Source organism: Phallusia mammillata, chromosome 4 (genome assembly GCF_965637545.1).
Source record: "Phallusia mammillata chromosome 4, kaPhaMamm4.hap1.1, whole genome shotgun sequence".
Classification (NCBI taxonomy): Eukaryota; Metazoa; Chordata; class Ascidiacea; order Phlebobranchia; family Ascidiidae; genus Phallusia; species Phallusia mammillata.
In genome coordinates, this window is record NC_137255.1 from 18,955,228 (window position 1) to 18,977,971 (window position 22,744).

Consider the following 22,744-nt stretch of genomic DNA (forward strand, 5'->3'; position numbering starts at 1 on the left):
CCACTAAGAAGAAAAAAGGATAGTTGACTGTAAAAATGATAACTGTTTTCACTAAAGCTGTTAGATACGTCGCAAGGGTGGTGAAAAATAAAGTCCTGTTCACTTTTTTTAATATTTGTTTCGCACAATGTCCTCATTTAACAAAAAAATTGTCCACACCAAAGTAAATAGTGAAAACGTTGCTGTTAAACCTCACCCTAAAAAAAAAACTGTGAAAATATGTATGTGTCAACAAGTAAAAGTAAATGTGTTTTGGCCCACTTGAAACAAGAATGATTATATTTGCAGTTTTGAAATATTACCCGCATATTCGCGTGCATGACCCTTAAGTCCACAAGCAAAACCTACTTCGCCAGGCGCAAAGCAAGCGATAGGAGTCAATACAAGCCAATTAAATGCCTTCAGTGCAAAATTTTCGTCTGCAACCCCAAAGATTGGCAAAAATTTTTTAAACAAATAATCGCCCGTGCAGCTGCCATACTCTGCAGACTGGTTTATTGGGACCAAAGTTTCTATTGTATTTTATGTTTTACTGAAGTGTGAAAATGTGATTTTGCTAAATCTAGTGTTTTTGAAAGGATAAATAAGTGAATTGTGTGTATGTCTACTATAAAAAGTATGGACATAAAGCATTGGCTTTATATAAATGGGAAGAGCTTGTAATGGGACAATTGTTGTTGTATTTGGGTTTTTTAACTTTTTGGCATTTATAACATTTTTGCATGCTTGGTAAATATTTAGGCATACTTCTTAAAAAAAAAATTAAAATGCGAGGATTGAAATTTTTCTCACAGTACAGATTTTTCAAACATTTTAACCATTTTACACATTTTAGTTTGTTATGTTATTGGCTACTAAATGTATCTTTTTTAGTTCAAGCACATACAAATTGCAATTGTAAATCTTTAAGCATCAATCTTTGTTCCCCCGGCCTGCCAGTATCATGTAGGTTAAATAAAAAAAATCAACTAAACATGGTAAAGTCAGTTTTCTTAATTCCGAGGCTCTAATCTATGTTTTATCGGTAAAAATCGATTCTAAACGTGCTTTGTTGGTTCAAAAATAAAACGCAAGTCGTCAAGATATGTTTTAGGTTTTTCGCCGTTTGGATTTTGTCAATTTACCACCAGTTTTACGACGAATACAAATCGGACTCAAGTTTATCTTGAAAAAAAGTAGCTTTTCACTTTTTATGAAACATCTTGGTTACGCTTCAATGATTTTTCATCGATAAATTTATGATTTCCATGATTTGCACATGCGACCTCAATACATGTAAATAAAAACCTACTTATTCTTTCAACTTGTAGAGAAAATTGCATGAAGTTTTTACAAGTTGTATATCGTGGAATTGGTTTACCGGTGTTTTCTTTATGCTGGACGTGAACGGTATGAATGTGTGGCGTGTGCGTTACTGCGTTACCATAGTCCATAAGCAGCAATGTGAAATGAGAGTAATAGTTGTAATTTTAAGTTCTATTCCTACATGACAGATGTTTAATAAACCGTTTCGTGTCAAATCTAATGTTGCTCTGCGGAGTTCAGAACGAAAACGTATACTTAATCAAGTAAAGCAGCTTTACTCGACCGAGGAAAATGAAGAGCAACTATCCGGTTGTTTTTCAAGTAAAGAAGAAACTAACGTCGTAAAAATCCAAACCCACAAGTGAGTGCGAGCTACAACATATATTATATAAACAATATAAATTGGTAAAACAGTATTTTTACAGGGGTAAGTCGGTCACAATTTATACTGCCCAAAAGGATGCTTTATTTTTTGAACTGGACAATCGCCTTTTCCCAACACTGCCTGCCATCTGGAGATTCAACATTAGATTGCCTGCCTTGACAACACACTTACCTGTGATACCAAAACTTGCAAATGGTGCAGGTAAAAATATGTCAACAGAGTTATTTAGCTACTTGTGCTTTTTTACTTTTTTGAGGACGATTTGTTATATATCTTTTCAGATCTTATGCTACCAGGAGTAGTTTTACCACAATTAATAGAGCAATGGATCTCATTTGCAAAGGGTGCTATAGTGGGTATCAACACAGAGGAAAATATCACTTGCCTTTCTCTTGGAATAACCTTGATGTCATCTGAAGATATGCTGCACAACACAGGTAATATAATCTGTAATATATATTTCATAAAACATTAACAAAAGGAGAGGTGTACAAAACCACCATAATATTTTTTTAGATAGGCACGGTAAAGCTGTACAAATTGTACACAACTTTGGGGATCATCTCTGGGCATTTGGAGAAAAGGTTCAACCACCAATTGTCAAACCAACTATGGAAGAAAACATTATGGCTTTGGAGCAAAATTCTAAAAAGCCAGCTGGTTTCGAAACTGTTGAAGCAGCTGAACAAATCTCTATATTGCCTGAGAACACACAAACCACTGAAGATACAACACCCACAATAAATGAATGTGAAGAGGAAGAAATCAATTCAAAATTGCAAAAAGTGGAAATCAATTCAAATATTGATGGAAGAGATGTGCATGAATCTCAAAATGCAATTTACTCAGAAACAGTTGATGCAAAGCCAGAACCAGAGTTAATGGATGATCTGCTGGAGTTCTGTTTCCTAAATGGGCTAAAAGGAAGGTTAAAAGACAAAGACCTTCCAATTTTAGCAAGCACTTTTTTCAGGCAAGGTTAAAATTTTGGTTTGTTGAATGCATCATATCCAGTGTCAGATAAACCAAAATTTATATTTTAGAAACCATGTGTTACCAAGTTGTCCAGCTGACAAAACTCTGGAAATAAAAAAGACAACATTTAAAAAATTTGGCAAATACCTCAAACATGTTGCTGAGATCAAGCTTGTTGAAGTAAAAGAACTGTCCAAGGGCAATGATAGTATTGTTGCTGTCAATAGGGGCCATGATTTGTAAGTTTGACCATTCAACACCTAATAGGTCGACCTATTGACCTATAAACGTCATCATTACTTCTATAGGTACCGTGCATTTAAACTTGTTACCACCAAGACTCATAATGATGAGGGCTCTACTTCAAACACCGAGAGTTATTGTGGAGTTATTACTCAAAAAACTTACGAACCCCCTGAAGTATCAGTTGTATATGGTGTCAATCATGCTACCAAAGACTTTTTTGCATTGGCTGGTGTAAAAAAGGTAATAAATTTCGCACGATATTAAAAACAAAAATAATTGGGATAATTGTTTTCTGTACCAGGGTGCAGTTTTTGCTTCTGGTGATATTAGGCAATTAGTAACAACTTATATAAAAGAAAATGATCTTGGCAAGGGAAGAATGGTGACCCTTGACCCTATACTTCATAATGTTGTCTGTGGCAAGGGGCAGGAAGACACAACAGAAGTTCCATGGGACCATTTATTTAGAACGTAAGCAACTTTGAAAAATTTTAGTTATCAACCACTTTAAATATGTTTTTTTTTCTGATCAGATTATTGTCAAAAATGCAGTTGAGTCACAAAATAACTTTCAAAGGGACTGACCCAATCATAAAGAAAGGGGAACCCCCCACAGTGAACATTGCCACACAAGTTAGGACTGGCAATAAAAAGGTAATTTAACAAATTTGTCGTTCAACTGGTGTAATGCTAAAACAAAACGACAAATTTGTTAAATATGCAACCTGGTGGACGAAACGCATTCAGTATTTTCAATAAAAAGGTAAACTTTTTGTGTTTAATTTTACAAATAAGGTAAATGTATAGTTAACACATTGATGTATTTTAATGTGCCATGTCCTGATGCTATATAAACACAGGTAACCTTGGTGAAAAATCTGGAAGCTTTCTACATTGATCCACAACAGTTTGCAGACATTGTCCGAAAGCAAGCACAAGCCAGCACTTCTCTTTCCACTGTTCCTGGATCAAACCCAAAAAGTCCGATGCAACAGGTATAAATATACATACATGAACGCAAAAACTTTTATTGTTGTACATATTATTTGGCTACAAAATGCATTTTTTGTCGACAGTACGGTTTAAAAACAAGCTGGACAATAAATCGGGAACCTAACCCCTTGCATGTTGTGCAGGTTCTGATCCAAGGAAACCAAGTAAGCTGCGTGGAATCAATTTTAACCGGAGATCGCTACAAACTTGCGTCCAAGTTTTTAATGGGTCTGGAAAATGCCCCGAAAAAGAAAGGAAAGGGCAAGCGATAATCAAGAAACACTTGCGAATTGATGGTTCATGGCTTTCTATCAAGCTATATACGACTTGGCTCTACATGTCAAGCAGATGTACTCTGTTCCATGTGGTGTTTGTTGACAAGGAGTGTGGTATTTTTGAAGTACCGCAGCCGCGGAGATTAATTTTATTTATATTTAAGAGTATTAGGCTATGTTCTCCACAGAATTTACCGAAAATTAAAAAGTTACTTCCAAACGTGTCTGATAACATAATACCAATGTGCTAACATACATGTGGGATAATACTGACAAATCGCATACGTCGCTGATTGGTGGGTCACAAATAGTTCATGTACAATGCTAAACAAAAGCAGTCTATTATCTACACACTTGACGTCTGTGAAACTGCAGTGGAGCTTCGAGATCGCAGGGAAAAGTCAGACATACAGCTTTCCGAACAGATACAAAGGCGTTTCCAAGGCCACAAAATATCCCTCCAATTGTGAAACGAAATGACCAAACACAGTGAATTGAGCAGAACGTTGAATCCCGTGAGGGCGAAGTGAAATAAAGGCGAAAGGATCGGTTCTTCGGATTCCAGCCGAACGATAGTAACTGCCATTGAGATCACATCAGTCAGAAAGCAAACACTACCTGTGGTAATTGTTCGCCATATTAATGCGCGCATATTCGACGCGGAATGCGAAACACGTCCGTTTTGATTCGACATCATTTTCTTTCTTTCTTGGTTCAGGCGGTACACCGGGTATATAAATAAAAATACCAGAAGGCTTTGAATGAAGGTACAGCTCGTGAGCCACGAAGCTGGCTCGAAAACGGGGTGCCATCGGTGCCAGAAAAAGGCAAGTGCCAACTGACTGAGTGCCACTGACACAACAGCCAAGATAGACAAGTTACTCATTACAATAAGTGGAGTCTTTCGTGTGTGCAAGTTCCGCAAAGGCGAGTCGCTAAAGTAGAACAAGCGCTGGCGGATCCACATGAAAACATAGGTAAGAATGATCAAGCTTCCGTATATTAATCGATTTGCCAGCATCGGACCTCCTTTGTACATTCCGGAGTGCACAATAAACTGTTGAATAGCGAGGTACACCACGGAGCCAACTGCGGCACCAGCACAGACAGCCATCATTAATGCTTTATACAAGCGACCTTGTTCCGTAATTCGACTTTCTGTTGTGTTGTTGTTCTGTCTGCTGCCCACATAGCATGAAACGAGATAACAAAAAATTGCACAACACAGATAGATCGTTCCAATAAAAATAATGTTTAGTATGACGTACAATGACCAATCATCAAACTCGAAATCCTGAACTTCAAGCGTTGAATTACTGAAATGATTTCTGCTCGAGTTTATTGAGATGCCAAACGTTTCTTTCATGGTGTGGGTTTGTTTAGATAACATAGCTATAGGCAACAGTGCAACTAAAGATCATTGCTTTCTGTGCAAGAATTCTACGCTGCAATGGTAGTGTTTGAAGATTCGTAGATCTTTCAAAGAATTTCTGCCTCATTCCTTAAAGAGCATCGTACTGAAGCAGGGGTGTTTCTCATTAACCCACCTTTTTGCATTCTGGAACTTGCAGCATGCATCCGGCATGAGCAGCAAAACGTCTATGATATGACTCGGCAAAATATAGTTCCGTTTTTGAGATCGCTGTTGTTGGGAAATGTCACGATTCGGATTTATATAGAGTCGTAATATAAACTAAATCGTCTGGCATTTTTGGCGTAGTGAAATTTTTTGAACGAATTTCTAGTGCTATTCTAATTTTTGCAGGTGCACTTAAAACAAAATGCACCAAAGGCAGAGTTGGCTTTTCGTCGTATTTGTAACGTAACTTTTTTTGGTAAATCAAACTTATTTTATCCCAATTTTATGTCCAAAAGGGTTTTTGACGGGTTTACCTATTTTCAGGTACAAGTTTAAAGGGCTGATTTTTACTCGCCTTTCATCAACATTTTCTTTCCAATTCTTGTCTTGTGTTTCATTAAAAAAATTTACGTGTGGTCACTTTAATTAAGGCTCATAGAAATCAAATCCTGTCACGTGTTTGCTCGACTTGGGATACCCAAAAAATATTTGCTATGTTTTAGTGTAATTATTTGTTAAGTGCATTTTTTCTTCACCTTCACCTTTCAGTGATTTAAATGCTGCATTTAAAGAGTTCGGTTTCAGAAAAGACAACCCTATTTCTGACGCTTTGTGAATTGCGTGTTTGTAACTTTTAGTGTAGGCATACCGTTAGATGTCATGCAAGAGATATCACTCAATGGTAGAGCTACTAACACTGAGCTTCACCTTTGCCCCGACCTGAGAACTTCTGGTAGGTGGCGCAATAGAGCATAGACTCAGCAATTATTCTTACCATAAACCCAAATTGCTGTAACAGCACCATAAACGCCTATGCTCTGTTGCGCCACCTACCAGAAGTTCTCAGGTCGGACCAAAGGTGAAGCTCGGTGTTAGTAGCTCTACCTCACTCAATGCATATAATCTTAATGCCGTCTTCACACGTTTCCTCTGTTTTAGCCCGAGAAACAAGTGGAAACTTTTTTTGCCTTGCTACTTGCGTTGATTCATCACACTTACTTTTGGTCTCAGAAAAAACTGATTCCCGCATATATGTTCATCTCGGTGTTGCGCATTGGTGACCTCACAAACGTCAAACGAAATTTCCAAAACCAGGATTATGAAAAGGGCGTGTAGGGGGCGTGATTAAAAGTTAGCAAACCTTTGCTTTCGGACACTGTAACATGGATCACAGGTACAAATTAGCCTGTACTAAATGCATGTGTTTTTTTACGTAAAAAACACGACTGGATTGTAGCACAACCAGGATAATAATTTTCAAGACAGCATAATAATTTGGAACACCGTCGTTTACTTTAGTTTATCACAGTTGACGCACACAAACGAAAAACCAAAAATAAAAACGAATGTAACTTCATAAATTACATTGGAACGGCTACGGGCGATGCGTTTTCGTGATTCCTGTCGCAGAGGGCTTTCCAAGGAAATATCATCATTTGCCAATTGCTGAAAGACCCAACAAGTCCTGCTGTGTTACACAAACAGTTTAGGTCGGTGAATAGCATGACACCGAACGCTAATTGAGTATTGGCGACATCATTGTTCACGATCCGTAAAATGACGTTTAAGAAGTCTGTAAAAAAGTGACCTACAGCCAGAAATAAGCATCTTCGAAGAAGTGCCTGTATTCCGTCAGATGCGATTGACATTCTTCCTTCAGAGTCTTTCCCAAAGAAACGCTTCCTTTGCTTGTTGAGTACGAATAAAGGATACAGGAACAGTATGAGCAGAGTGCTTTGCACTAGTGTGCAGCCAATTAGCCACGAAATAGCTTCGTATATCTCGTCGAATTTCACGTGCCAAAACCACACCAGAACCATTTGTGTAGTGGCGTTCAGTATAACAAACACCAAGGACAGCGAGCTGCAGACCCTGAGGAATCGGTTTTTGTGCAGATGGCGAATCGGAGATGCATCGTTATAAAATAGTCTTTGTCGAATCCAGAAGAACGCATACCCGAGGACGATAAGTCCACCGTAGACATACCTATCAGCGAGCTGAAGGGCATAGACATCGTCGATGGTAAACAAAATGGCCTGCTCCAAGGCAAAATGGACCAAGCACAAAAAGGCTGTGCACACGCATATTACCAACATGCCGAGCCTGTACAAAGCTGCCCCTTTGTCCACACTTCGTGTGGTGGCCTTCCTTGTGCTGAATCCATTAAATTTGTGATTTCCATTGCTACTCGATTCGACGTGGCTGTTTGCAGAGTCGTGTAGAGGACCGTTGTGCTTCCGATGCATTTCATTTCGGTGGTCAATGCTGCCCCGGGCAAAGACATAGCACACCAAGGCGCCAAATACGTAAACTGCCAATACAAACTGGATAACGATAATTCCGTAGATAATCCAGTCACCAGTTGTAAAATCGTTTGGTATCGGAAAACCATTATTTGTCGTGTTATTAACGTCCATTTTGATGTGAACTTATTTTAGTGAATATAATACTGTACCGTTCTAAAAAACATTGTTCTGTAAAATAAAAATTGAACTATTATAGACTACCCTTCTACAGCAAACAAACCCCTCCCCACACTATGACTCAAGACCAAATGCTGAGCTGTATCGAGCAAAGTTGAACCCAATTGACAAAGACACTATGACCTACTGCGCTAATGGATGCTAATTATATAGGCTCTGTGCAATGGACAAGTTTGTTTAAAACAATTACTTGCAACCATTTAACGATGAAAACGTGGTAGCCTAATGGTATTGTTTACCGATATCTAACAACCTGACAGTGACTTTCAAGTAGCTTACAGTCGATTTAACAAGCTTACAATCACGTTGAACCGCTGCGGCTCCTAAAACAATAATTTTTTAATAAATTCCATTTACGGAATAATTCTTCTTACCTCGATTTGCCCTCGCCTACGTTAGAACTCGGCCTCACAAAATATACACAGGCCAAACCCCTGGGTTATTCGCAGGCCTAATTGTGCAGACCGCGAGATAATTGCGAACATCCACAATAGCCGGCGCAGATTGTTCCTGTAGTGCGACACCAAAACGACACCGCAATTACTGTGGCTTACAAATACAAACATCGACAGTCAGCGTTGTCGCTGTTTGTTTGTCTGCCAAACAGTAAATCGCCTGTTCCATCTTTTGCTTTCATTGATGCTGTCACAAGACTGACAGACAGCAGCGCCGTGATCACTGCTTCTTATTTCCCCCCGAGCAAGTCACGACCTAAGCAAGCAGCACTACGTCACAACTCAGCATTACTTCATAGTGATGACAAAGCGACAAAGTTTAGCGGAATCCGACAGAAGATTTTATTTGCAAAAATGCGATTCAAAACCATCACTTAATGTGTGTAAGTGTCAAGTGACACCAGGTGACACGTGTCACGTCTTTTTTGTAGCACCGAAGTGACCAGAGGGTGATTTACATAACGAAAGTTTTTTGTCACAAAAACATACACTGACAGAAGTTGAACTAGACACAATTGAGAACGGTAAACTTGACAGTTGTGGAAGGTCATTCTTGGCCTGTGCAGCGATCCCATGCTTGCTTAAAGCGGTTGGCGATCTCAGGGTACTTGAATCGAACCGTGAATTTTTCAATCGTGGTTGTACCCTCTGTATTATCAAAACACTTTTCGGATAAACACCTTCACCAAGTACACAAACAAAGGCAAAAAATAGCCTCTCGGGTATTTTTGCTCAAGGTCACGAACATGGACAATGTTAGGACTAGCACACGTTTATCAATCACGTTTACACCTTACTACCACGTTCTTACCGGCGTTATCTTGTGCGACATACATCCACGACTTTTCTGTGCTTGATATCAATCTCATACCTGGCTTGATGAGATGGTTGGCGCAAACTTTTAAAACCTGCATCACAAAAGTTTGTTTTGGGGATCGCTTTGTTTACTTACTGTGAAAAGCAAATTTTGAGCCAACTTTTGCCAAAGAATTTTTGGGGAAAATGTGTAAACAAATATTTGCGTCAGTAAAACCGACATCTGTAAGTGGCAATTACAGTCGATTTCCACTTATACCGATTTAATTTGAGATTAAAATCATGTCTCATGTGCCGAAATAATTAAATCATATGGCTTACCTATTACAGGTAAATTTAAGTCAGGACAAGGGCTTTTACGCCGAATAGGAATTCAGCACCGAAAGAGGCGGGTGTTTGTGTAGGTAGAAAAATCTTTATTTACCTGTTCTCGTCGCATAACAACCCTGTAGCTGTTGTGTATGGGATGATGCAAAATTTTGATGTCTCCTAAACCGCGTTCTTTCCACGCGTCCCCAGCCTGATCGAAGCGATACAACTTACATCGTTCCTGGAAAATTACCTGCAGAAGAAAAACACGTTGTACAATAAAACACGTTGTACTCCTTTAGGTAAAGTAGCCAACTTGTTAACAGCGAACTTGCAACACGAAATATGTTTTAATCGATAAAATCATTTTATCTTAACATAGGGTCACGAAATTTTTAAGCCAGGTTTGGGAGTTTTCATAAGAAGTGAAATTTAGATGGTGTATGGCAGGTGCGCCAGCTTTAACGCGAATTTGAATGCCCAAATTGTACGAAACTTTTGGGTTCTAACATTTGGCCAATCAAATTCGCGTTAAAGCATTTCAGTTTGTAAAAATAAGACAATTTATGTGTTTTTCCCTTTACCTGCTGTATTATTTTGGAAACAAAATGGCGTAGATGAGGCCTTATCACGTAACAAAAGGTTGAACAACTTTTTGTTTGAAAATCAAAACGACATAACACAACATATTCGCTGCTGTATGATTTCGCTAAAGCTTGATTTTTTTCGCTACTTGGTCCATGTTTTCAAGGACAGCTGGATCAAGTCGTATTTTGGAGATATGTGTTTTTTCAGAAAAATAAAAGTGAGAATGGGTTTTATAAAACGAAACCACGAAACCTCAAAACCAAAAGAGTTTTAAATAACATGCTTTTTTGTTGAAATGACATTGGGTGTGTTTCATTAAACATGATGTACCCAGTATATTAAGTGCCAGTTACAAGTTGCAAAACAGAATATATCATCTTCACAAACTGATTTCTTCCTACTCTACAACAAATTGGGCTCAAAACAGGTTGGAAATTAGTGTTCACACGACATGTTCCAAAAAATAATAATGTGTTTGTAACTGTAGCGTACTTTATTATACCCGCTACATTTGCGTACGTATGTAAGGAGTACTGACCTTAACCTAAATTGCTAAGTGTCTCGTGAAATTTTACCACATACATGCAAATGTGTTGGGCCTTCCTACCAGGAATATCAGTAAAAACTAAGCATCACCATAGAGTCATCACACGTCGGTGAACATATTTACAGTTTTCGGAAACCGAGTCAACGATTCTATAAAAAAAACTGCTGCACATGACTGATTGACTTGGTAATTCGCCGTGTAACGTGGCTGTCTAGTAGTCACAACAGTTTTTTATATGGAAGCCGAGGCTATTGGGTCAAATGTTACGCCACACTTTTAGGCACAATCAAATACGAACGACCTCTTAAACATCTAAAAATAGAATCAGTGTTAAATTATTATTTATTATTTTGAGACGTCATATGTATGTGACGTCACAGTGGCGAATACAGATTACGACAAGAATCAAACATTCGATGTGTAATATGATTATACTTAAGTAAATGTACGCCAATATAGCTTTCTGAACCTGTACACTGTGGAAAAGACAATTGTTTTAAAAAGAACCAATTTGCGTTGTTGTAAATTGAACGTGGAATCTTTTTTAAGGCCTGTAACTGACCTCTTCGTCTTCTTCCCCGGTTTTCACCTCAATCTTGGGCGGAGGTTCAGCCATTGCTGGTTTGTATTCTGGATCATAAGCTTCAGGGTCTTGCTCTTTTTCGACGTTGCTGAACAACACCTTATCCGCGGCAGAAACGTTGAACTAAATAAAAAAGCGGCAAACAATCAGAAATATATAAACTCAATCTCCGATTAAAGGTTTGGAACTGAACACATTTGGGAGGTTTGTGATTGATAGGTAACAGACGTTTTTTACAAATACAAAACAGTACTTACAAAAGTTGTACATCACGTATGACTGGCCTAACTGACAGGACGAAGTTACCTAACAATCACACTTACCGCTGCATCTTTTCTGCTACCGAACGACTGGTTGTTGGTAGCACTTGAAGCCATAGCTGCAAACGTGAACGTTGAGGAGGTAAAGTTTCCGAACAGGTTTCCTCCTTCCGAAACAGACTGCACAGGTTCCGCCGGGTTCTCGGTCTGTTCAGGTGGTTCTTCTTCAATTTCCACTTCAACCCTCTGTGGTTCGGATTTTGACTCCTCTGCAACTAAGGAAACGTTATAGCAGCATTGGAAAACAAATCCCCCAATAAACTATCCCGCAACTTGGCTTTCGCGACCATGTTGTGAGTATGCTGTTAAGCTTACCTTCAGGTGGGGGTGTCTCGGGGGCTGTGTAGTCACCGGTTGTTTCACGTGACTGATCGGGAGCATATGATTGGTTTTCCTCCGCGACGTCTTCTTCGGGATTGTCTCTTTGCCTGATGTAGTCAAATATTCGGTCCTCCTCATCGCTATCAAGGTCTATTAATAAAGAAACGTTTTTTTACATTAAGGATGAATGACTTAAGAAATATGGGCAAGAACTAAAAAAACAATGGGTCCTCCTGTAAAACGCTTCGGCAATCTTAAATTGAACTGACAAAGGTATGCAAGAGCAGTGACAATGTGGACAAATGGTTTGGAACACTCAAAGACATATGTGAAGACAATTTGGATTACAATATAAACGGCTACTGGAGTTACAAAGGGACACAAATACACAAGCAGTGGTGGAAATAAATACATCCAGTTTTTCAGGTATTTTGGTAACGGTTTCACACTCAACGAACCTTCCAGGCCAGTTTCGTCCTCGTACAAAAAGAAGGTGGGAGGGAGACGAAGCTGAATGGCTCGCTGTCGCTGATCTTCTGTGGGCGTGGCCTCCCACACGAATATCACGTCTTGGGAGGGATCATCGCTAGGAACGGGGCGTGTGCCTACGAAGCCACAAAAGATTGTGCAATGTGATGCAACAAGACGCATGGTCACAGTTTAGAGTTTTATGATGAATTCAACGATCCAGAAGATTGTAAACAAGTGGTTCCATAACTGGGTTTCAAGAACCCTAATGGTCGGTGAATGCCAAGAAAAGTTTAACTCCAAGATTTAAACAAAGCAGTTTTAAAGGATTACACCATAGAAAATACTGCACATATAACTCCTGCTCATAAGTATAAAAATACGATTTCTGATTTTTTTTTCTTCCAATCATATCACACCTCATTTTTTATTTCGAATATATTTAAACAAAATAGCTGCCGGGAAATTTCGGATGGGTGACCCAAATTATTGAAAGAGTTGGTTACCAGAAAAAAGTTGGGACCACTATTATAAATGGATAAAACAGCACCAAACTCATGGCATATAGGTGGGTAAATACAGTCAAGCATTTCATCGATCGATCAGAACATACTTTTGTCTTGTGCATTAGCGCCGGCATTGGTGTTGTTATAGTTTGTGGACGAAAACTTAAAGGGTGCCACAGCTGTCTTTGGTTTTGCAAATACGTCGGTAAAAGGTTGTGGAGCGCTTGACGAGGCACCAACAGCGGAAGGTGGGTCATGACCGAACAATGATTTGATCACAGCTGGCTTTTCCACCTGTTATGGAGAAATGGAAAAGGATTTTAATTTCTTAACGAACTGGGTGCTTACGCGGACAATTTTTTTCGCATAAGATTTAACACAGAATATTTTTCGGTCGTTTAATAAAATGTACGTTTTATGTTTTGAAAATAGCTGTGTCATTTCGAACGATTTTTTAAACTATACAGAACTGGTTAGTGTGACTTCAAAGTACTTTAGCAAGCAGAATGTTCACAAATTTGAACACCGACCTGACTTGCTGGAGGTTTATCGGGTTGAGTGCTGACTGGTGCTGGTGTGCTCGTACTTCCAAAGTTAAAAGAAATTGAACTAAAGTTGAAATTGGATGAATCGGCTGCCGGTTTCGGACCTTTAGCTTCAAACAAAAATGGCATTGCGACAAAACAAATTGACACACACAAAAGAGTTTATAAACAAATTCGATTTATTTTTTTTGCAAAGTATAACCGCAGAAAGCATTTTCATTAGAATCTTACTGAAAAGGTTTTCGCCGAATTTAAAGCCTTTCCCGAAATCCTTTTGGAGCGGACTTTCAACATTGGCGAAGGAAAACAAAGGAGCGGCGGCGATGGGCTTCACAGGAGATCTCTGCGATGATTTTGACGTGTCCCCACCACCAGAAACAATCGACTCGTCCTCCGGTGCAGTTGTGTCTGTTTATAAATTCACAACTGCATTGAAACGCATGGAATTATATCTTGATGCACCCAAACATGGTATGTACACTTGAATATGTCCATAAGAATTACCAAAGTTTATTTTATTAAACTGTTAAATGGAAAAAAGCATTAGTTGTTAAGGTACAGACAAAAAACAACAAAATTACCAATTTAGGCATGTCTGGCTAAAAACACTGATTTTGACACAGGACGTCAACTACGAACCCTGTTACATTGAATGATTGATCTGATGTCAAACAGACGACTTCCTTACAAGGATAACATTGTTCTCTTGTTATATAACAAGTGTTTAAATAGAAACAAAATGATGTGACGCTGGTGACTGCACTTGCATGAATAAACTTTAGTCATGAGGACTATACGTAACGAATTGTTTTTGTAATTTGGCGAGCCACATGGACTGAAGAGTTGCATATATAAGTTATTTGTGGTCACTATTCAAAAAATTGCCTTTTTGACTGCTTTTACTGTTTTTACGCGCTACTTGATTTTAGATTTATTCATTTGGGAATGACACAAGTTGATGTCGAAACGTCATGCTTTATACAAATATATTGGCTTGTTTGTTTCTGGTCAAAAAACATTTCTTTTGGTTGTGAAAGTTTGTTTTTGCCTTCTCATGGTTTATTTATGCTGTATGCAAAACAGTAAACACACAAAGCGTAGGTCGAATTTGACAAAGTGGAAAAGTGTGAAAGACAGGAAAACTTACAAGATTGTTCCACACTTCCATGATAAGAGTCCATAAGTTTTCCGTCTGTTGCCGCTTGTTTGGCTTCGTCCACAGCTTCCAGGAAGGTAGATGCGATTTCGGGAGTCTTAAACTTGATTGCAAATTGCAGAAGCTGAACAGAAAAGTCACGGTGGCATTATGAATGACCAAGGCACCTTTTTTCATTAATGGTCGATGTTGTTAACAATAGTATGACCCAAATGTATTGCTGATATTTGTACACGTTGTCAAAACCAGGTTTCCACAATATGTAAGTATACAATTCTCTTCTGGTATCAAGAGTGACCAATAAGTTATTTGTCTAGATAAAAATCACCTTGCCACTGTTTAAACAAAATTTTACATCAACTTTGCGGTATTTTGAATATGTTCATGGGTGTGTCTGGTAATCTAAACTTAACCAACCTCTCCGTTCGGTTTGTCTGAGTCCGAAAAGTCGGTGGCAGTCCACATCAAACATTTCGGGTCTTTGTTAGTGAAGGCCATGTCCATTGTCACGTGGTGATTCAGACAAACTTTTAAAACCTTAAAAACAAAAAGTTTTGTAGGACATAGTGGAGTTGGCTGGTACAGAGTATGTTTTTAAAGTAGATTGTTTACTTGTTCTCTTCTCATGACGAGGCGGATTTTGAATGACTCGGTATTTTGCAGCAGTTTGATTTCGCCCAAACCGCGTTCCTTCCATTCCTTGGTGTCCCGATGAAACACGTACAACTTTGATCTGCTCCCAAACAGAACCTAAACAAGAATACAAGTGTGCTTAAGATCGTGCTGTTTAGCCGATGGCATTTACGCCTTTTTCTAGTATATGAACTACATAAAACTGACCAAAACAAAGACAATTCGGATTTCGTCAACAAAAACGGTGTTATTTACTTAAAATTTATAGGAAAGAAGTGCCAGATTGTTGGTGCTTTTTTAGAAAATATTTCGCAATATTGTGTTTTCCGATTATTTTTGCAGTGCATTAGGTATCAACAGACACAAATGAAATTGTGAAACAATGAATACAGTCTTGTGTTGAAAATAATTTTCATGTGTCGTAAGTGAGCGCAAACTCACGAAAACCGGTCAAGACCTGAATTATGTCCGTGCTACTTGAATAGTTTGTCGCGATTTGACACTTTAAGGTGATGTCATATACAAGACATTGCAATGTCTTTAAATGAACCTATATTTGTATAGGTCCACTACATTTAGCCCTTATTTCCGAAAGCAATTAACAAGTCACGATTTGACTTGTTATACACTTCCCAGTCTTAAACAAACTCTTTAGGCAAGTTCAATGCGTCATCTAGCATGCTATGATCGAATGCGATGTCATGTTTTAAACTTGGCCCAAAAAGTCCCAAAGACGAAGCACTTCCGTATTTTAGCATTACTCAGCACGAGCCACGTATTTGTGAATTTCATTTTCTGTCTGATGCTATAAATAAACGAATAGGAACTATTTACACGCTGGGTTACGCCCACTACAAGTCAATAAAAGCGAGTCATTAAGCAATGGAAAATTTTGCCCGGTCACGTTTGGAATATAACCCCAAACAATGATGTCAGCATAGCTTCTTGCGTGGAAATTAGTAAAAAAAATGTTTGTTTCATTCGGCTATATAGCAACAGAGATTTTATGTGTTTAGTTTTGGGGGCATCGTATTGAGTGCCGAACATCACTGCAACGGTCAGTTCCTAAAAGTTGGGGACAAAGGACGGTAAACAAAGAGATTCACGAATCAGAATAGCTTTTAACTTTGCTTATAATACAACGCTATGTTCAGTAAACATTTGTCACATGATTACTGGCACCATGTAACTCGAGTATTCAACACTGACCATATGAAATCACACAGGAACATACGGTTAATTGCTTGCTTGTGATAAAACCACTTAAAGTCGGTGATTATGGTGGACAAAGAAAAAAAGATTTAAAGCCGAAACATATGGTTTTGTTTGCTATGTTTTTCAACCAGTCCATCAGCTATTGACCTTAATTGCAATCAAGCCGTTCCACAAATGCTTAGCTGAGTACATTATGTAAATACATAACAGGATGACAGAATTTTTGACAAAATCATGTTAACATTTAAAACATTCTTTTACATAAAAGGCCAACGTAATAAGACAGGTAGCCATTGCATGATAAGTAAGATGCAGACAGTGTACATCGTTACTTCCTATAAGATCCCATCTATGTAGCTGGCGACACAACAGTGACGGTACAAATATATGAGCTATTGCTGCCAGGCAAGTTTATAGAGCTCTTCTGGCAAATGTATTTTTATTCCGACGTCCTATACAGGTCGCCTTCATCAGGGTAAATAACACTGAATGTGCGTCGTACAGTTGACGGTATAAGCTAGAGTTGTCACTATAGGGCACTCCAGTTAGTTGGGAGTAACATACTGAAAGTCATGCCTCACAAAATCTGTAGGATGCCACAATGAGACACAACCACAGATAGATAGATACACAATAAACAATAAACTGCCTAGAAACCAAACCGAAGTGTCTCAATCTAAAAAAAACACTATCTAATACGCTGATGATACCTTATAGGTCGAAACAATGTTTACTGTCCGCAGCTCACATAGATGTACCTTGATAGAAAACAGCCAAATCATACTTAACTAATGGGTTTAACTTTTTTTTTGGTAAAGTAGTTACATAACATCGGTGCGGAAGATAAACAGAATCTTCTAAACCTAACCTGTTCCTCTTCTTCTCCCGTCACAAGATCCACTTTGTCTGGGAGCGGAATTTTCGGTTCAAAGTAAACGTCGGCTGTGTAGGAATCCTCACTGTAAAGATGTTGTACTAAGTTACTTATATGTTTTGGGGTTCGGTGTTTTGCTTACAATAATACGTTACCTCGTGGCTGAGCAAACGCTGATGCCTCGTTGTTTAGGTTTGTCGGGACTGACATCTGGTTTCATCTTAAATTGGAACTTATCTAAACCAATGGAGGTTGGAATTTTCGGTGCACTGTCAGCTGTAAAACAATGTTACATTTGGTACACAATTCACGGTTTATATACCAAACCCGAAACAAACAAACAAACAAACAAACAAACAAACAAACAAACAAACCTACCAGTGTATTTGTGTAAAACATAACGTTTCAGCGGCAACTTGTGTCATTCTCCAATAAATTTTGTTGCCATCGCAACGTTACGATTTACACAAATATACTGGCTTGTTTGTTACCGGTTAAAATTTTACATTAGTGTGCAGAAGTATGTTTTATAAAGATTATTTTTTTCACAGGATTGCCATTAGAGAACGTAAAAAAGTACCAAAACGGAAAAAAATGGTTTATCTGCTCTAGTTAAGGATTCGCAAAACAGGAGCTAATTCAGGCAAGCCCGTAGACTCGGAGTTAAAAGATCTTTGTCTCAGTAATAAAAGCCCGTCTCTTCTAGCGGATTACACGAAATCCGGGCAATCGTTTAATGGTACATGAGTGATCCCGTGATAAAACAGGCGACATGGGTTTTGCGGTTTAACTAACCTTCCTGCTTTCGGTTGTCACTTTCCACTTTTTCAACAGGTGGTTTGAAACTAGAAAGAAAAAACATCACGGTGAAAAACAACGAAATATTTGTTAGCATCAAGGGTACACAGTTAAGTTGTTGGTGATAAAACCCACCCTTTGGCTGCTTCGTTCTTTTCCTTAATATGACGTTGAACCAACGGCGTCAACGCAAGCTTGGTGGGGTCAAACTTCGACGAATCGGTGGGAACCAACCCTGTTACGCATAATTAAATATACTTACGCAAAAAATCAGTAATCTACAGCCTTGTATTAATTACCATCAAGCTGAAAAGTCAACATTCTTAAAATATAGAAAAATGGAAGAATAGGGTTATGAGATGAGCGTTTACCTTCTGTGATGGTATTCTCCAGGTCAATCTTCGGTTTTTCAAGAAGCTTGTCTTTGAAATAACCCAGTTCCGATTTCATTTTCTCCACTTGATTAATGTAAGTTGTGGCTGGTGCGTTTGATGTGGAAGAACCTCCCATCAAAATCTAAAATTAAAGAAATATTTTACTCCAGATCGTTTCGTGTTGGCTAGGATTTGGATGATAAACGACATGTAATGCAACTGTATAGTGAAGTTTCTGTGCAAAATAAAATGATAACCAGGGCAACATAGGTAATTACATCGTAAATTCTTTTCATAATCTTCTGCGAAGGATTTGCTACTGCGATAATAGTTAGGGACATTTTGTTTTACCCAATCTTTACAGAAAATTTGCATATAAGAAGTATAGCATAAACGTGACCAAGAATTTTTTTAAAAGTTTCTAAAACACTTCAACCACCTGACATTCCTGCACTTTATCTTTGAAATGTTCTGCAAACTCGGCGTTCTTAAACCGGATTGCGAATTGTTCCACTACGGGGGTTTCCCCACCCTCAGAAAAGTCGTGAGCCAACCAAGTCCAAGCACGATCTGAACCGGCGTGCGGGGAAAGCTTCAAGTCAGAAGTCAGGTAATGGTTGGCGCATACCTGGTCAGGATAACGAAAAGAGTTTGGTATTGAAAAGTTACAGTGAAAAGTACAGAGGTGTATAGGGATGTATAAATGAAAAGTTGAGTTTTTTGTCATTAAATCACAGTACGCCAGTCGAATCAGCCGGTCACCAAGCATTTCCATGTGATAAGGCGTAGGCTAGAACTGTGGTCGGCAACGGCCGGTCCGCCAGGATTTTATTACCGGGCCGTATAATTTTTCAGGTTAAATGCTATAAAACATTTTGTCAATGTATCCCTGAGATGATAAACCAATTTAGGCGTTTTCATTGCTAAATATTTGTAGTTTTTTTTTTGAAGAACGGTCCGCGATAAAACTTCACTTTCAAAAACGGTCCGCAGTGCAAAAAAGGTTGCCGACCCCTGGGCTAGAAAAAGCTATCCTGCGGTGGGATTCGAACCCACGACAGGATTCTTTTTGTCACACGGTATTAAAATTGGATCCCGATTTCAGGGCTTGGCCGCTAAAGCTAATTTCTCGGCTACCCAAGGTGGTTATATTTGACTTTAAACTTTGGTATATCCTGTATTTCGCCAACAAATCTCTTTCCCTTTCCACAGCTTTAAAGTTGTTTATGACACATTTGACACATTTGAGCCGTGTAATAAGTATGAAGGCCTAAGACTATGTTCGTGTTTTTTAAACGTTGTAGCAGCATTGTTTATCTTTACCTTGAACACTTGTTCGCGCCTCATCACAATCCTGTATCGGTTTGTTGATTTGTTGAATTTAATGCAGATATCTCCCACACCTCGCTCTTTCCACTGTGATGTATCCTAAACAACACACACGTGGCTATCAACAAGAAACATACAAGAACAAAATACAACAACAACAAAAATTTAACAACAAGAAACATATTTTGCATCTAATGCGGTTATAAGGAGAAAGAAGGGTGCCTTGTACTTACTTACATACTTACTGAACATGCTTGAAACCGTTTACCCAAGTAAACATACTATTTCAATTTTAACACCACAAGTTAAACCATATCGATAAACTTAGACACAGAAGTTCGTAACATAAAATAATACTGCTCCATGAAGTTCACGCAAAGCGAAACTGTTTTAAAAACAAAACAACTTTTTTTAGAACAAAAAGATCAAAAGGAAACTGGTCGTTAAGTTCACAATTAAAATCCAAGGTTGTTTCGATTCACATTTGCATTGTGTATTGAACAAATTTATTGATTTTGTTTACCCCGTCCCATCGGAAGAGTTTTGATCTCTGCGAGTAAAGCGTGTCTTCATCCTCCTCTCCAGTTACCATGGCAACCTTTTCCGGAAGTTTCACGATCGGTTCGAAGTGGATGTCGTCACGCTCCTCGTCCTGCGGAGAAAAGGAAACAACGTTTTTGTTTAACTTCTGGCAAACAACTTAGCACTTCAAATGTTACAACAAAACGTGTTCCGTTTCGTCCATCATTAAATCTCTCCTCGAGTTTACCTTGTAGAGCTCGGTGCTTTGGTCGGCGTCGTCGGGTTTCGATTGCTGTGAGAACATTGGCTTGGGGCTGGGCTGCCAGGCTTGGGGTGTGGTGGTTTTAATTCCGCTGAAATTAAAACTTGACTTGGTCGCAGCCAGGTCAGCAAAAGTCGCAAGACTGCTTCCACCTGTTGTGAAATAGAGACAATAAATCGATACTTTATTCGTCGGTTGATAAAATTTCAGAGAGAGCATACCGAAAGTTGGTTTGGCGTCTTGAGGTTGTTCATCGGGTTTCTTTGTTGATTTACGATCACTTGCAGAAGACGCACTTGATTCTGTCAATAAGTTGCATGTATTAATCAACGCTCTATCATGTACCACTTTAGAAGTTAGAACCATGTTACCAATAACTTATCTATGAGAGGATGACCAGCAAAACCTGGTTAATCGTATATCCAATTTGCGAAGCTATTCATGCAAATATTCAGAATATGCGTTTAACCAAGTTTTTTTTAAAAGCTATTTCCAATTAAACGAAATAAGCGATTAACCGGATTCGTTCATGTTATCAATGAATATCATTTACACATTACTTTTCATTTAAGTGTGTATATATACAAGATTTACCATTACCTGTTCCGCCTTCGTCCTTTTCTCCCTTCTGTTTTTCATCTTCCAGGTAGTTGTAGAAATGAGGGGGAAGCATTAGACTTTCTGCTTTTTCTTGCAACTCTTTGGATGGAAGAATCTCACCCACACATATGACATCATCATCACTTCCATTTGCATCAACTGCAGCAGCTTCATTTTCCTGCACATTTTGGCAAAGTGATAAGTTATACATCGAAAAAACAAGTAACTTAGTTGGTATAAATTTACACCATTTGGTCGAAAAACTATATTAAACATGCAAACTAGTGAGAAAAAAAAACGTTTGTTCAATAGTTTATAAAGTTTTGCGCCGTCCCATGGTGAAACAGTGCTTCGTTGTGCAGTTCTATTGTGTGTGCCTTTTCAGTTTGTTTTCAAATACTTTTATAACACACACCTTTGGCGCCTGGTATCTAGTCAATGGCGACTGATGTGCGAAAGTATTGATTTCACCCTCTTCGACGTCATATTCCTCCTCGTCATCCGATGAGTAATCGTCATCATCACTATAATCTGAATACAAATTTGGAAAGTTAAAGTTAAGGGGTTCAAGTTGTACTGGATGGAAATTACAGCTGTTGTCTTCCCATTAGGGCCGGTTTGCAAGGGTGAATTTGATATGACTTGATAAACGTAAGAAAGCATTAGTTTTGTCATTTCTTGAGAGACAAAAGTGATTTGCAAGAGTCATTTCATATTGTTTTCTGTCCGGCACGCTAGCAACATACCCTCAACAATAAACTTATGTATATTTTGTTTGTGAAATAGTTTATTTTGTGGAGTATAGTAAGAAAAATGTGAGTGCAAATTTTATCTTCGAAAGTGGTCACAAACAAGACACAAACCGCTGAAGACGTCAGCTGTGTGTTTTTAAACCTATTAGCATTCCTTTAAGCAAATTGTTATTATTCACCGTCATTTGAATCCACAGAAGATGAGGAAGCGCTTCCTTTATCAACATCAACATCATCTTTTACACTTGGGAAGCGAGGTTTGGCAAGTAAAGCTCCTCCAGGCCCTGAACTAGACTTGAATGGGTCTTCATTGTCATCTGGTTTGAAACTAAAGGGCTTTGAAGCTGCAAAATAGTATGAAAATTTTTTAAAAACTTGCTAAATTGCTTTAAACTTTTCATCCAAATTACCAGTACTTTGACTTCCAAATGAAAAAGAGAAACCACCAGTTGGTTGACTTCCACCTGCTCGTTGAAGTGTTCGATGGTCACTTTGTGTAAAATCCTGAAAAATGGTGTCAAGAATTGTAT

At 38.5% G+C, this 22,744-nt stretch overlaps 4 protein-coding genes across 10 annotated transcripts in view; 1 reads left to right on the top strand and 3 right to left on the bottom strand.

The window, feature by feature from the left end:
- The first annotated feature begins 1,379 nt into the window (after window positions 1-1,379).
- LOC145224066 (eukaryotic translation initiation factor 2D-like) lies at window positions 1,380-4,399 on the top strand. Its single transcript, XM_080090497.1, has 10 exons — window positions 1,380-1,666; window positions 1,731-1,891; window positions 1,972-2,127; window positions 2,207-2,663; window positions 2,734-2,904; window positions 2,974-3,151; window positions 3,213-3,382; window positions 3,445-3,565; window positions 3,772-3,906; window positions 4,048-4,399. The coding sequence occupies exons 1-10, from the start codon at window positions 1,494-1,496 to the stop codon at window positions 4,174-4,176; spliced, it is 1,851 nt and encodes a 616-aa protein (XP_079946623.1). The 5' UTR covers window positions 1,380-1,493; the 3' UTR covers window positions 4,177-4,399.
- On the bottom strand, window positions 3,924-5,756 carry LOC145224068 (uncharacterized). Its single transcript, XM_080090498.1, has one exon. It carries the CDS (start codon window positions 5,567-5,569, stop codon window positions 4,526-4,528), a length of 1,044 nt encoding a protein of 347 aa, XP_079946624.1. The 5' UTR covers window positions 5,570-5,756; the 3' UTR covers window positions 3,924-4,525.
- A 1,273-nt stretch (window positions 5,757-7,029) lies between these two features.
- Window positions 7,030-8,940, bottom strand: LOC145222624 (uncharacterized). The gene has a single exon (XM_080088785.1). It carries the CDS (start codon window positions 8,173-8,175, stop codon window positions 7,120-7,122), a length of 1,056 nt encoding a protein of 351 aa, XP_079944911.1. The 5' UTR covers window positions 8,176-8,940; the 3' UTR covers window positions 7,030-7,119.
- A 74-nt stretch (window positions 8,941-9,014) lies between these two features.
- Window positions 9,015-22,744, bottom strand: part of LOC145222622 (E3 SUMO-protein ligase RanBP2-like) — a 31,473-nt gene continuing 17,743 nt past the window's right edge. For 4 of the 7 annotated variants that reach the window (XM_080088779.1, XM_080088784.1, XM_080088780.1 and 1 more), the window contains 27 exons: window positions 22,625-22,718; window positions 22,394-22,558; window positions 21,878-21,993; window positions 21,457-21,640; window positions 21,084-21,164; window positions 20,848-21,014; window positions 20,602-20,730; window positions 20,073-20,177; window positions 19,189-19,377; window positions 18,747-18,891; window positions 18,511-18,610; window positions 18,373-18,422; window positions 17,733-17,853; window positions 17,572-17,662; window positions 15,468-15,605; window positions 15,273-15,392; window positions 14,847-14,979; window positions 13,931-14,107; window positions 13,685-13,809; window positions 13,262-13,448; window positions 12,639-12,785; window positions 12,175-12,330; window positions 11,863-12,074; window positions 11,519-11,662; window positions 9,937-10,074; window positions 9,508-9,604; window positions 9,015-9,344 (listed from right to left, as the gene is read on the bottom strand). In XM_080088779.1, coding sequence (XP_079944905.1) covers window positions 9,244-9,344; window positions 9,508-9,604; window positions 9,937-10,074; window positions 11,519-11,662; window positions 11,863-12,074; window positions 12,175-12,330; window positions 12,639-12,785; window positions 13,262-13,448; window positions 13,685-13,809; window positions 13,931-14,107; window positions 14,847-14,979; window positions 15,273-15,392; window positions 15,468-15,605; window positions 17,572-17,662; window positions 17,733-17,853; window positions 18,373-18,422; window positions 18,511-18,610; window positions 18,747-18,891; window positions 19,189-19,377; window positions 20,073-20,177; window positions 20,602-20,730; window positions 20,848-21,014; window positions 21,084-21,164; window positions 21,457-21,640; window positions 21,878-21,993; window positions 22,394-22,558; window positions 22,625-22,718 — 3,612 coding nt within the window. In that variant the 3' untranslated portion in view covers window positions 9,015-9,243. The remainder of the gene's footprint in view (window positions 9,345-9,507; window positions 9,605-9,936; window positions 10,075-11,518; window positions 11,663-11,862; window positions 12,075-12,174; window positions 12,331-12,638; window positions 12,786-13,261; window positions 13,449-13,684; window positions 13,810-13,930; window positions 14,108-14,846; window positions 14,980-15,272; window positions 15,393-15,467; window positions 15,606-17,571; window positions 17,663-17,732; window positions 17,854-18,372; window positions 18,423-18,510; window positions 18,611-18,746; window positions 18,892-19,188; window positions 19,378-20,072; window positions 20,178-20,601; window positions 20,731-20,847; window positions 21,015-21,083; window positions 21,165-21,456; window positions 21,641-21,877; window positions 21,994-22,393; window positions 22,559-22,624; window positions 22,719-22,744) is intronic. The other 3 variants (XM_080088782.1, XM_080088781.1, XM_080088783.1) reach the window with 3 other exon arrangements.